Consider the following 14,063-nt stretch of genomic DNA (forward strand, 5'->3'; position numbering starts at 1 on the left):
TTATTATTCAAACCATCAAGTGAATAAAAATAAGCAATACTGTACCTTGGAAGGTAATATAGAAGTATGGAATGGAAGATGCTTTACCATTTTTGGTCAGTGGGTGGCACCATGAGATCATATTGTAGGTAAGGTAGAAACAGAGTAAACACGTTGGACTTAAAACAAGTACCGCTAATAATAATAATAATAATAATGCAGCAATACATTTAACATACTAAAATGAACTGCAAAATACGTGCAGTACAGTAAGTCTATTTGTGCTGTGCGTGTAAAACAATGTCATTTCTTGGCCACAGTCCCCTCCAAAGAAGGACGGCATGGTCAATTCCTTTGTTTTTGTTTTACTACGTACTAAATATATTTGTGTTTCAGATGAAAAGATGAATATGAGGCAAATGTTCAGAAGTCCAGTTTTTAATCTCCATGTCATTTACACTTAGATGTGTTTAACAAGTCAGGGCTGCGCATCTTTCATTTGAAGCCACGCACTTATCGTGTGAGCAAAAGAATTGGAACATGTGACTGATGGGTGTTTCTCAAGTTTTGCCTTTTTTATTTATTTCTTAAATATTAGACACTGCTTATTTTTGGCTTCGGCTTTGTAAAGCAAACAAGAAGACCAGAAAGCTGTCAATGGGACAAAAGCAAACTATGTCTTAAGCAGAGAGAAGAGGGAAAATTGACCAAAGATATTGCACACAAATTTGGCATAGCCAATTGGGAATGTCAATTTTTGGCAGAAAAATGCATCCAAACTAATTGGGGCGGGGGAAGCTTCATCATGCAGCAAGACAATGCCCCAAACCACACTGCCAGCACAGCAAAGGACTTCATCCGGGGTAAAATTGGAAGGTGTTAGACTGGCAAGTCAATCATCAGACCTTAACGCCCCGTAGACAATGCGTTTTCTGTTGCTTAGTACAATAATAGTTGGGATTAGGGGGTGGGGGGGTCAGTTTCAGGACATTCCACATTGTTGTATTGGCTATGGTTTTCCCTCTTCGATCAGCTTTTCAAAATGGTTGACTTTCCTCCCATCAACATCTCTCTGGTCTTCGTATTTACTTAACAGCAAATGCAGTTTAAACATTTGAAGCCTAAAGCCAAAAACAAGCGCTATCTAGTATTCAAGCAATCACTCTAAAAGGCAACACTTGCACATCAGTCACATGTTCCAGTACTTTTGCTTACTTAAGAAGTGGGTGGCTGAAAACAAAAGGGACTCTCTATCCTGAGCTGTTTAACACATCTAGATGTTAATACTGTACCATGAAATAAAAGTTGGACTCTTGCCTCATATTCAGGGGGAGATTGTGATATCACACTTCGAGCTAAACTGTCACTGTGATATTTATTTCACATGCGTTACATAGATCACTGTTTCCATGGTGATAAACTAGGCTATAAGGTTTAGAATTTGTATGGGAGTTTATGTTCTGGAATGATGATGAATAATGCCATGTAGGCCCTGTCTTTGCATGCGTCGGTGACACACACACACAAAAAAAAAACAGGAATCAGAGGGATCACCTGTTTGTGTTGTTTTCATGAGACAAAACAGGTAGCGAAAATCACATAATCCCTCCTGCGTTCATGTTGGATTAAATCACTTGGATAATTTGGTGATGACGCGGATCAATGCTCCGTTTTCATCCTTCAGTCTTTGGTTTTCTGTGTGAAGTTCTGCTTTGACCTGAGCAATAAAGAATTCAGCAAAATAAAGAAATACATTAAACATTGGAACGATTTTTAAAATGAAATGCAAATGTTCATTGAGGAAATTATTGGAGGCAAAAAAAAAACGTAAAGGCACTTGTCGTCACTTGTTTGAAATGACTACATCATTAGCAAGCAATATAAATTACATGCCTGATGTGTAATTTATCGTATCCGAATACAGCGGTACCTAAAGTTTCAAATTCCTTCTGTGACCCCATTTGAATCTCAAAACGAAAAAAATGACTCCTTCCAAAATACATCACAATTATGAGGTGTTTTTCTTTTGTATGACACCACTGTGAATTCCACCTCTCTTCCCAAATTGCTCAAACCAGCCTCGACCTGCTTTAAAATTCTCAGCCACACCTCCACTGCGAGTGTTCACGAGCAGCTCCATGTGCAGTGTCTTCCCCTCTTCACAGTGATCGCAGTGAATGCTTTCTCGTACATCCAAATTGCAAACAATTTTTGAAATTCCTCCACCATGAGTTGAGGTCTTTTCCCCTTTAGCACTTTAGCACTGTTATAAATCAGTGGCTATGATACGGATTGACAGCTCCAATATCTATATAAATCAGCATGTATTGTATTATATTTAAGAAACGCAACAAGTGGCTCATGATGACATACTCTAGAATTCCTCGAAACCCCACAGTGCCTCTCTGTTTTACGGGTTTATTTTCAGACCGGAGCTGCCACGTTTGTATCAAAGTCTCATTCACGGATGAACACACGAGACGTTGTTCGGCAGACGTATAAGACGGTCGCCGGGACCCCGAGGGCTTTGGCATCACACACAGCGCCACGAGAAGCACAATGGCTGCAAGCCGTGTCAGATGAATGACGACATGATTGATGACAAGAAATAAGGCAGTGACTCCCAACTGGGCCTGGGCTTCGGGAATTCATCAGGGGTTGTCGCAAGAAACTGTACAATGACTTCATTAGTCTCAAAATGATCAGCTGTTTTCCCAATATGATCATCTCTTTTTAATACAAGATATGATCCTGACGCCAGTTGACATGTTGAAAAGGCTGGACGAAGTAATGTAATGACATGTACTGTACCTTCACTTGTTCTTCCATATCAGATATCTTCTTCCTCAGACTCTGACTGTCCTATGAGCGAATAAATAGACTTGAAAATGACAGTATTCTTTCACTCATCACACAGTGGTAAAGGGATAAAAAATGTTCCTCTTTCCTGCAGAATCCTTGAAATGAACATTACTCTTTGACACTCAGTCCACATTAGAAAAATAGAAAAACGTTCAGTTCAGCACAGCCCACCTGTGGAGCATGTCTGCTTCTTGTTGAGGCTCATTTGGACAAATTCTCTCGTAGGAGCTCATTAAATTCATCTAAAATCTAATTTTGCATGTCCTGTTCTGATAAACATGTTCACTCAATTGTTTAGCAAATAGGGTTACCATTCTTTTTTAAAATGATTTTCCAGGACTATTTCATCTGCTACAGTATGAATCAAGTTACTGCAACATACAATAATAATTTCTACTCACAGGCTTTAAGTTCTATTTTGTACATTTAACCAGATTGCTTCAGGTTGTTTTGTATTATTTTGTCATTTTTTGTTAACTTTTCTTTTGATAGCGGCGCGGGCACGAACGACTCGCGAACGACTTGTTCACGACTTCTGTCAAAATAAAATAAGATCTCACTTGGACATTGACATCTAAATGACCGATTGCTAAGTAAACCAAACCGATGAAAGCTGAGTGACAAATGAGCTGATGACGGCAGGCCCGCGTTTTTAAAAATCCCAATTTGTTGACCAACTCACAAGTGATTCTCCACTCAAGCCACAGATCAATTTCATCACAAAGCGCACAGCCAAAAGTGATGCTACCCCCTCGACAGTTCTCTGTCACTGAACAGAGGAGACAGAGATATGTAGGAGGAAAAACCTCACGCTCCATTCACAGCACTACAGCAACACTCTTGATCTGAAAGTCGCCAAATCCTCCTATTCGACAGAGGTGTCAAATCCAGGTCGTGAGAGTAAACTCTGCCACAGTTTGTCTTCATTCGAAGCACCTGTGGCTAAAGACAAACTGTGGCAGGGTTTGACTTTCGGTACCTGGATGTGAGACTCCCGTCAGATCGACGGGTTTACATTTTGGCCGTAGATATTGAAACACTGGGCGGCAGAGCTGTTTTAAGAGAATATGCAATTGTATTGGTTGGTAGCGTCACATGGGGCGCTGTGCTGACGACAAGCAGAGATGGAGCAGAAAAGTGCTACGGCTCCATTACAATCCCCCGCCCCCTTCCCTCCACCCGTTTGTGTTCACCCACATGGCAGAGAAAAGAGCAGGGCATACCGGTAACTTGTAGCAGAGGCAACATTTTTCTTTGTATTCTACTTTCTTTATTTTTGGGAGGTCGTTTTAGCCACTCCGAACATAAAATAAAGTGGAAGTGAAAAAGTGATTCATTCATTTGAAAGACAATAAACAATTCCAAGACAGATTTGACATCACAATTTCTGTTGCATGCAAATCACGTCTGGTACCTTTTTCTCTGTTTCAAGCATATTGGAACCCAGTTCGCTCTTTCTCTCCTTATGCTGCAGTGAAAAAAGAATATATTGAGGTATTTAAATGCATAGCTTGCAATACAGTATGTCAGAGGAATTACACACCAATTGCAGCCATGTGGAAGTTACCTGAGCTCTCTGCAGCTGCTCTTGGATCACAACCAATTCCTGTTTACTGGTTTCCAGTCTAGACTTGAGCCTCTGATTAGTAGCCAGTGCTTTTTCATACATCTGCAAAATTTGCATTGTTTCATGTTTTCCCCCACACATTTAAAAATTGATTCCAGGTGTCCGAATGAAAAGTTTCTAACATGATTCGATCTGTGTATGTGTTGCATGCAACAAACATTGACAAACAGAAATACATGAACTCCCCCCACTTCCAAAATTCCACTATAAAAAAAAGCATCCCAGACCTTTTTGTAATCATTACACGCTATCTCCTCTTCATACTTTTTTCTTGCTGACAATCTGTTCTCCCGTCGCGTGAAGTATGACTCGGCATGGTTTTTCTTTGTGTTGTTGGAGGTGTCCGATAAGCCAGATGAATTTAGTCTGAAAAAGAGAAAAGACTAGCCGCTAGGTCAACTCCAGTTTGCAGGTTTGGCTTGATTTACAACCAAGAAATCCTACCTCGAGAGTCGCTCATGCTGAAATAGAGGAGAAATATGTTAAAGATTTGATGGTATTATCTTTGAATGACATGATTAACGTCTGGGGTGGTGCGGTATGCTCGATATAAAGTGAAATGACAATTACACACAATTTATTCATTTTTTTGAAAATAAAGAGGTAAAATATTAGTGTTTCCTTTCAGAAGTTAAATTGAACGTTTTTTTTTTCTTATTATATTGTAAATATGGAGGTACCATACTGTATATGTTCATTTTTTGGTAGCTTTTTCACATGTTTTGATCATGTTTTATCAGAATCAGAATCAGAATCATCTTTATTGGCCAAGTAGGTACAACACACAAGGAATTTGTCTCCGGTATAACACGCTGCACTAATATCATCGTAAACAACAAAATCATTGAACCATTTTAGAGTAACCAGTAGTTTTGTATTACCATTTTGTGGTGCAAGAAGAGTGACTACGTCAGTGACTGTTCAAGGAGTTAATGGCTAGAGGGAAGAAGCTGTTTAAGTGTCTACTGGATTTGGTGCGCATTGATCTGTAGCGTCTGCCTGAGGGGAGTGACTGAAAAAGGTGGTGGGCAGGGTGCGGGGGATCCAGGAGGATTTCCCGTGCCCTTGTCTTGATTCTTGCAGTGTGCAAGTCCTCAAGAGTGGGTTGGGCGGTGCCAACGATTTTTTCTGCCATCCTAACTGTCCGTTGAAGTCTGATTTTGTCCTTTTTTGTGGCAGCCCCAAACCAAACCGTAATGGAAGAACACAGGATTGATTCGATGACTGCCGTGTAGAACTGTCGTAGCACCTCCTGTGGCAGGCCATGCTTCCTCAGCAGCCTCAGGAAGTACATCGCTGCCGGGCCCTTTTCAGGTCCTGGGAGACTGTGATTCCCAGGAACTTGAAGGTCTCGACGGTTGACATAGGACAGTTGGATAGTGTGAGGGGCAACTGTGGAGAAGAATCTTTCCTGAAGTCCACGATCATCTCTACAGTCTTGAGCGTGTTCAGCCCGAGGTTGTGTCGGCTGCACCAGAGCTCCAGCTGCTCCACTTGTTGGCGGTACGCAGACTCGTCGCCGTCTTTGATGAGACCGATGACCTTGGTGTCGTCTGCGAACTTTATGAGTTTGACAGCTGGATCTGTTGAGGTGCAATCGTTTGTGTAGAGAGAGAAGAGCAGTGGCGAGAGGACACATCCCTGTGGGGCTCCAGTGCTGGAGGTGCGTATTGATGATGTTGTTGCTCCCAGTCTCACCTGTTGTGTCCGTCCCGTCAGGAAGCTGAGGATCCACTGGCAGATCGTAGGGGACACACCGAGGTGGAGTAGTTTGGGGGTGAGGAGTTCCGGGATGATGGTGTTGAACGCAGAGCTGAAATCCACAAACAGAATCCTTGCGTTGGTCCCTGTGCTGTCGTGGTGCTTGAGGATGTAGTGCAGACCTATGTTGACTGCGTCTTCCACAGACCTGTTTGCCCGGTAGGCAAACTGGAGAGGGTCCAGCAGGGGTACGGTGACGTTCTTCAGGTGGTTCAGCACAAGGCGTTCAAAGGACTTCATGACCACAGACGTCAGGGCGACAGGCCTATAGTCGTTCAGTTCCGATGTTTCCGATTTCTTGGGAACTGGGATGATGGTAGACTGTTTGAAGCAGGATGGGACCTCACACAGCTCCAGGGATCTGTTGAAGATTTGTGTGAAGACCGGAGCCAGCTGGTCAGGGCAGACTTTCAGGCAGGAGGGGGACACTTTGTCGGGCCCCGGAGCTTTATTGATCTTTTGCTGCTTGAAGAGCCGTCTCACGTCCTGTTCGTGGATCTGTAGTGGAGAAAAAGAGGTTGGGGGGGTAGGTAGAGTGGTTTCTGGTAGAGGTGGGTGTGTGAGGGAAATGGGGGTGTCCTTTTCAAATCGGCAGAAAAACATGTTTAGTTCATTAGCAAGACCCTTATTGTTCACTGTTTGGGGGGGATGGCATTCTATAGTTAGTGATTGCTTTCAGGCCATTCCATACAGATGCAGAGTCGCTAGCAGAGAACTGTTTTTTGAGCCTCTCTGCATAGCTTCTCTTTGCGATGTTAATTTCCTTTGTCAATTGGTTTCGGGCATGTTTGTACAGTGCCCAATCTCCACTTCTAAATGCGGCCTCTTTCTCTTTCCTGAGTTGCCTGAGTTTGGGAGTAAACCATGACTTGTTATTGTGGAAGGAGCGGAAGGACTTCGTTGGTACACACATGTCCTCACAGAAATTGATGTATGATGTTACAGTGTCTGTGTATTCATCCAGTGTGCCCGTTGAAGTTTCAAAGATGCCCCAATCAGTGCAGTCTAAGCATTCTTGTAGAGCTAGCTTGCTTCATCTGTCCATTTTTTCACAGTCTTAACAACCGGTTTAACACATTTGAGTTTCTGTCTGTATGTAGGTATTAAGTGGATTAAATTGTGGTCAGAAAGACCCAATGCTGCACGGGCGACCGATCGATATGCATTTTTGATTGTTGGATAGCAGTGGTCTAGAATGTTGCCTTGTCTGGTGAAACAGTCGATGTGCTGCTTATATCTGGGAAGTTCACGGTTAAGATGTGCTCTATTAAAATCGCCCAAAATGATCAGGGGTGACTCTGGGTATTTTAGTTCGAGTTTGTTTACTTGTTCGGCTAGCGTTTGTATCGCCGTGTTAGCGTTAGCTTGTGGCGCAATGTAAACACCGACTAGTAAAAAGGAGGTGAACTCACGTGGCGAGTAGAATGGCTTGCAGTTTAAAGACAGCGACTCCAGGTCCGGGCTGCAGTGTGCGTCGAGCTTCGTGACATCAGTGCACCATTCTTCGTTGATATAGAAGCAAATCCCACCACCTTTCGATTTCCCTGATAGCTCCGTGTCGCGGTCAGCTCGGAGAAGGCGGAAGCCGGGTAGATGTAGCGCGGAATCTGGGTGGCGGTCACTGAGCCAGGTTTCAGTGAAGCAGAGCGCAGCAGAACGTGCAAAGGTTTTGTTGGTCTTTGTGAGGAGAAGAAGTTCATCCATCTTGTTTGGCAGAGATCGTAGATTGGCAAGATGGATCGATGGGAGCGGGGTTCGAAATCCGCGCTGCTTGACGAGCACGCCGGCTCGCTTCCCCCTCCTCCGGCGGCGTTTCCATGCTCCGTCAGCGCAGCCGCTCCGCTCGCGATTAGCTCCAAAAAACCTTGTGGATTTTCGCGTGCTGGTGAAAAAAGACCGAGCGTAGACTCCCCAATGCGCAGCAACTTTTATCGATTAAAATGGGGGTGGGGGTGGGGGTGGGGGGGGGGGTTCGTCTCTGTCAGGATATTTTTTTACATACTCTGATGTTCACATGATTTTAAAAAAAAAAAGAAAAAATGGGGATGGTGTGTACAGGGCAAAGGTGGTGCACCATCTCTGTCTGGAATTTTTTTCCTTTCATTGTCTCATGTTTAATGTGTCATGAATTTCCGGACACACTGTTATTTTGTAACATGTCCTGAGAAGTACACTGAAATAAACAGTGGGTGCATTCATTCATTCATTCATCTTCCGAACCGCTTGATCCTCACTAGGTTTGCGGGGGGGTGCTGGCGCCTATCCCAGCTGTCTCCGGGCAGTAGGCGGGGGACACCCTGAATCGGTTGCCAGCCAATCGCAGGGCACACAGAGACGAACAACCATCCACGCTCACACTCACACCTAGGGACAATTTTGAAATTTAGAGTGTTCAATCAGCCTGCCACGCGTGTTTTTGGAATGTGTGAGGAAACCGGAGCACCCGGAGAAAACCCACGCAGGCCCGGGGAGAACATGCAAACTCTACACAGGGAGGCCGGAGCTGGAATCGAACCCAGTACCTCACAGTGGGTACAATTTACTTAATTTTATTTCATCAAGTAGTTGTACAAAATAAAATCAATTGGATTGAGAGACAATATTGAAATACAGGTATGGAAGTAGTTGACTTCAAAAATGTATCTGGATCCAGGTGATTTTACTTTGTGCAACCATTTAATGAAATAACATTGAGTAATTTCAACAAAATAACCTTTTCACTGGTATATGATGGTGACACACTGCGAATAATATACTAAGTCATATTTATCTTAGGGTGGCCCGGTAGTCCAGTGGTTAGCACGTCGGCTTCACGGTGCAGAGGTACCGGGTTCGGTTCCAGCTCCGGCCTTCCTGTGTGGCGTTTGCATGTTCTCCCCGGACCTGCGTGGGTTTTCTCCGGGTGCTCCGGTTTCCTCCCACATTCCAAAAACATGCATGGCAGGCTGATTGAACACTCAAAATTGTCCCAAGGTGTGAATGTGAGCGTGGATGGTTGTTCGTCTCTGTGTGCCCTGTGATTGGTTGGCAACCGATTCCGGGTGTCGCCCGCCTACTGCCCGGAGACAGCTGGGATAGGCTCCAGCACCCCCTGCGACCCTAGTGAGGATCAAGCGGTTCGGAAGATGAATGAATGAATGAATGAATGAATATTTATCTTATCCGTGCTTAAATTTAACTACACGTTCTGATCATGATTGTATGATTAGACAGAGAGAAAGAGAGAAAGAAAGAAAGAGAGAGAGAGAGAGAGAGAGAGAGAGAGAGAGAGAGAGAGAGAGAGAGACTATGACTCTATTAGTACAGCATTCATCATATAAACTCAGTTGCATTTACATCACTACTGGCACAAACTACAATTAGAGACGATTCTTCCGTGCAAAGCTTTCAAAATTCTGAGCTCAGTGAACCCAGCCGAGAGTCAACAAACCCTGAAATAAACATAAAGTAAACATACCCAAAAAAGGCCATAGCCCAGTAGTGGCTTTCACGTTTGGATTTATTACGACAGCCCCCTGAAATGAAACTTAAGTACTTTCTGTAGTAAGCGTATGACATACAACACCATCGAGGGCCATCAAATATTGTATTAAATGCTTGATGAGCCCTAAGAATTGGCATTCTGCCATAAAAGACTCAAGAAAGTGCAATGAAACCCATAAGATAAAATGGGCTAAACAGTAAACAGTGGGACATCTTAACAACCATCCCGCACCTGAGCGAGGTTTATTCAATGTCACAGGGAATTGAAATTTGGACAGTATAATATCTTATGTTTGTCAGGATGGCATGACCAATATATATGATCATATATGACCTCCGTGCCTTTGGAAGCCTTATACACGGGTATTATCAGTATTCGCTCTGAAAGCATCAAAAATAGACTTTGCTTTGGTTGGTTGGTATCATTAGGTCGAGAATGTTGATTTTGACTTGAATCCAACACAAGATGGCCGACAGTCTCGCCTCGAAGCCCTCGATGCCATCTGGACTATATACAAAGAAGCCGATTACTCACGAGCAAAAACCCTGAACCTCACATTGTGTTTCACATTAGTCCCTTGAAAGCTCTAATCCGTAGAGAAAACTCTTGATTTTAAATGAAATACCAAAGAAGAGAGACAAAATGCAAACTCCTCACAGGAAGGCCAGAGATGAAATTTGAACCCAAAATCTTGTCACCTTCGTCACTTTTGGCAGTCCCTTTAAAAAGTGGGCCAAACAGGCAGCTGCGTCATTGCATTTAACGGTTCCATGTGGAAATGTATATGTGCACGGATAAAACAAAACAGCTCATAAAGACACACACCAGGGTGTGTAAACACTCATAGATCTTCCCTTAGACATATACAAGCCTTCTGGAGCTTCAGCAGACAGCAGATGCACTCGGAGGAGCCCCTGGTTTAAATTAAAGGCATATCGCGTATAAACAGACTGATTGAGAAGAGCCTACGTGAGGTGATCCGTCTTCCCTCTGTCCCATTGGGACGACTTGACTCTTGACTGCTTATTCCCCGGTGGAAAATGTGACTTTCCTGCAGGACGAGTGGGAGAGATAAACAGCCATAAATACTGCGACTGAGTTCCCACAAGCCGATCCAACCGCTTCTCTTCTGTCTACTGTCATCCAGTTTTCTTTTTTGTTTTTTGTTTTTTTTTTACACTCTCCCCATGCTCTTTCACTTTCTGCATTTACGTTTCCACATTTTCCAAATCCAACATTTCTGGTTCAAACAATATGTGGGTGTTCGAACCGTTCGAATGTGTAATGTCATCAAATGTTGCGAGAATTCACCTCGTATTATGGAGTCATGTAATATTTGTTGCATTAATGTAGCTTTTGTGTTGTCAAAAAAGTCTTAATTAAATGCATGTATTATTTTTTTTATTCATCATGAAATATAATAGTCCAATGAAAATATTACATTAACTCATTTTATAAATATGTTTAGGGTACATATAATCTGACATATATTTGACATTAAAAAAAGAAATATGGATAATGAATTTTAAACAGATTAACTATGAACTATAATATTTTATAATAACATACTATTATATTTTTACCTAATCTATAAATGACTTTGAGCATCAGACTTTGCCCGCCCCTGATGTAAAGTTAGTTGTTGTTGTGATGACACCACATAGGAGAAATATTGATGACATGTGATGATAATGGTCGGACATGAAATGAAAGTGATAATGAAAGGGTTTGGCTGCTCAAGACAATATGACGAATACAATTTACTGAGTATCACTTTAATTAACTATTTGCCCCGCTATGGTGGTGCTTCCATGTAGGAATTTGGATTTTGCTTGAAAATGGCCCTGGATCATGACCGAGCCTAGTTCATCTGTCATGGGTGGAGAAATTTGATGTGGGGATGGTTATTATGCAAATGAATGACATTTTTTTTGTTTTATTTTGTTTTGTTTTTTTTTAACCGTGGCACAGAATTGCAAAAGGGCTCGCTCAGAGAAACATTTTCAGAAATAGGCAGACAAAATAAAGATGAGTTGGTTAAATTCATACTTAATGGGTGGGTAGACACTCCAGAGACCCAACTATTTGTATGCAAGCTACAAAAGTACATTTTTTCAAAAGATGTGCCCTTTAGCTGTGTCATGGTCCCATTGGCTTGAGCAAATGTGGTTTCTTGCTCTTTAAAGCTGTCAGACGCATCACGGGAATTTATCAACACCAAGAAAAAGATTTATGTCCGACAAAAAAAAAAAAAAAATCTTTGTTCAACCACCTATGCTAGCGACGTATAGTGACAGGCAGAACTAACTAAATTCTCTTCTACTAGATGGCAGAAGGTAAACTTAATCTGTAACCTTTGTATCACCTGTTGCCATTAAGACAGCATATTATCTGTGTTGAACTAAACAATGTGACACTAAGTGAATTGAGACAAGCACATCTTCATTATTTCAGTATAGATACTTTTTTTGGGAGATTTTTCCAATGTAAAATACGTTCCCTGGCCCCATGTTGCCAACAGAAAGGGGATTCACTTTCATACAAATTACACCAGATGCAAAGAAAAGGGCACGCATTGATTGAATTCCTCCACGAGCGTAAAATGAACCCGACAGCTCACCCGCAAGCTCTCGTTGGCTGGGGACGACGAAGATGACGAAGAAGAGTCAGAAGGCGACTTCCTGATGCGTGGATGATCTCTGCTGTGCGACAGTTGGGATGACATGGCTATGGGTTCCTGTAGCCTGTGCATATAGCTTTTCCACGTCAATGAAGGTATACCCAGATGAGGATGAGGAAAAAACACCTCATTTAACCAGGATTCCTGCTTTGATGGTGCGGGGGTCCATTAGATGCTTAAGTGATGGTGAAATATTGAAACTGAAGAGTGGCAGAGGGGGCTTCTGTGGTGGGATAGTGCAGTGGGCGGGCCTTTGTCTGTGCAGCGTGCATCTGGCAGTTCTGAAATGGTGTTCACAACGGCTTATTCAGCATACATTACTGCACTGTTTTCAAAAGGCATGAAATACACTATTGCTATTGTTTTTATTAATTACTGAAATTTTGTATCATGACCCATGATGCATCCATTGTCAATGTAGCATTAGGCTCTGTTAGGAACTTGTTTAGCCCTTGTTTTCCAATAACCCCACTTATTAGCTGTACAATATTCAACCACAGTCATTTACAAACCTGCTCCGCTTTGCTGATAAAATTGTATTATAAACCTATGGCAATAATTCCAATGTGGGTACGTCGCTGACCGGATCAAATGTCAACGTCAAATGTATACTTTCTCACATTTTTTTATTGCGATATCTGAAGAATGTCTTTGAAAAGTGAGGATTCCATTTATTAGGATGTAAATATCATGTCTGGAAATTCTAATGACACCATGGAACCATGCACAGCGCGACACCAAAAATCTGGCTTGACCCCCTTCAGCCCGTCTGAAATGTTTTAATTCATATCTTTATTTAAGTTTATAAGTTTTAAAATGTTTTTTTTTTTTTTTTCAGGTTTACAAGTAAGTACGGTATGCTCGACTGGTTAGCATGTCCGCCTCACAGTGGTGCAAGGATCGATTCCGACTCCGGTCTTCCTGTGTGGAGTTTGCACGTTCTTCCCCGTGCCTGTGTGGGTTTTCTCTGCGTTCTCTGGTTTCCTTCCACATTCCAAAAACATGTATGGCAGGTTAATGGAATACTCAAAATTGTCCCAAGGTGTGATTGTGAGCACAAATGTTTGTTACTCTCTGTGTGCCCTGCAATTGGCTGGCAACCAGTTCAGGGTGTCCACTGCCTACTGCCCGAAGGCAGCTCGGAAAGGCTTCAACATGCCCAAGACCCTCATGAGTATGAGCGGATTAGAAAATAGATGGATCACTGGATGAAGTGAGTGCTCATTCTGTTCCAATACAATGCCTAACTCCATGGTTCTGCTACATGAGGGCAGGGAGGGGCACGGTGGTTTTTCAGTTGCTTGTGCTTTCGGGGCGCGTTTGAAAATAACTCTGAGCGTACACTGGTTCACTGTGACAATTCAGACATGTGCACACACACACCCACATACACACACACACACATATACATATATATATATATATATATATATATATATATATATATATATATATATATATATATTGCGCGTCGTCCTGCACGCGGTCTGTCCTTCCGTCTGTCCCTTTTCAAAACGTACCTACTTTACCGCGCCGCTGCGCGCCGCCACTGTGCCGCTCAGGCAGTGGCTCACTACGATCGCGCGGGCATCTTAGCGAAAAAATGTTGTCTACCCACAAGCATTGCAATGAAATTGTTAGTTATTTAGTAGAGCTAAACATCTCTTTAT

The 14,063-nt window shown here is 42.6% G+C and overlaps 1 protein-coding gene across 5 annotated transcripts; it reads right to left on the reverse strand.

The window, feature by feature from the left end:
- Positions 1-998: 998 nt before the first annotated feature.
- LOC127607169 (protein phosphatase 1 regulatory subunit 12B-like) lies at positions 999-13,801 on the reverse strand. 5 transcript variants are annotated; one of them, XM_052075310.1, is made up of 8 exons: positions 12,334-12,468; positions 10,683-10,764; positions 4,913-4,929; positions 4,696-4,834; positions 4,409-4,510; positions 4,256-4,309; positions 2,791-2,841; positions 999-1,696 (listed from the first exon to the last, which is right to left on the reverse strand). In XM_052075310.1, exons 2-8 carry the CDS (start codon positions 10,710-10,712, stop codon positions 1,610-1,612), a joined length of 480 nt encoding a protein of 159 aa, XP_051931270.1. In that variant the 5' UTR covers positions 10,713-10,764; positions 12,334-12,468; the 3' UTR covers positions 999-1,609. The 5 variants fall into 5 exon arrangements, with proteins under 5 accessions (XP_051931270.1, XP_051931265.1, XP_051931269.1 ...); XM_052075305.1 differs by lacking the exon at positions 10,683-10,764 and having other exon boundaries at positions 12,334-12,813; XM_052075309.1 differs by lacking the exon at positions 12,334-12,468 and having other exon boundaries at positions 10,683-11,259.
- Positions 13,802-14,063: the final 262 nt, after the last annotated feature.

This window comes from Hippocampus zosterae, chromosome 9 (assembly GCF_025434085.1).
Source record: "Hippocampus zosterae strain Florida chromosome 9, ASM2543408v3, whole genome shotgun sequence".
Classification (NCBI taxonomy): domain Eukaryota; kingdom Metazoa; phylum Chordata; class Actinopteri; order Syngnathiformes; family Syngnathidae; genus Hippocampus; species Hippocampus zosterae.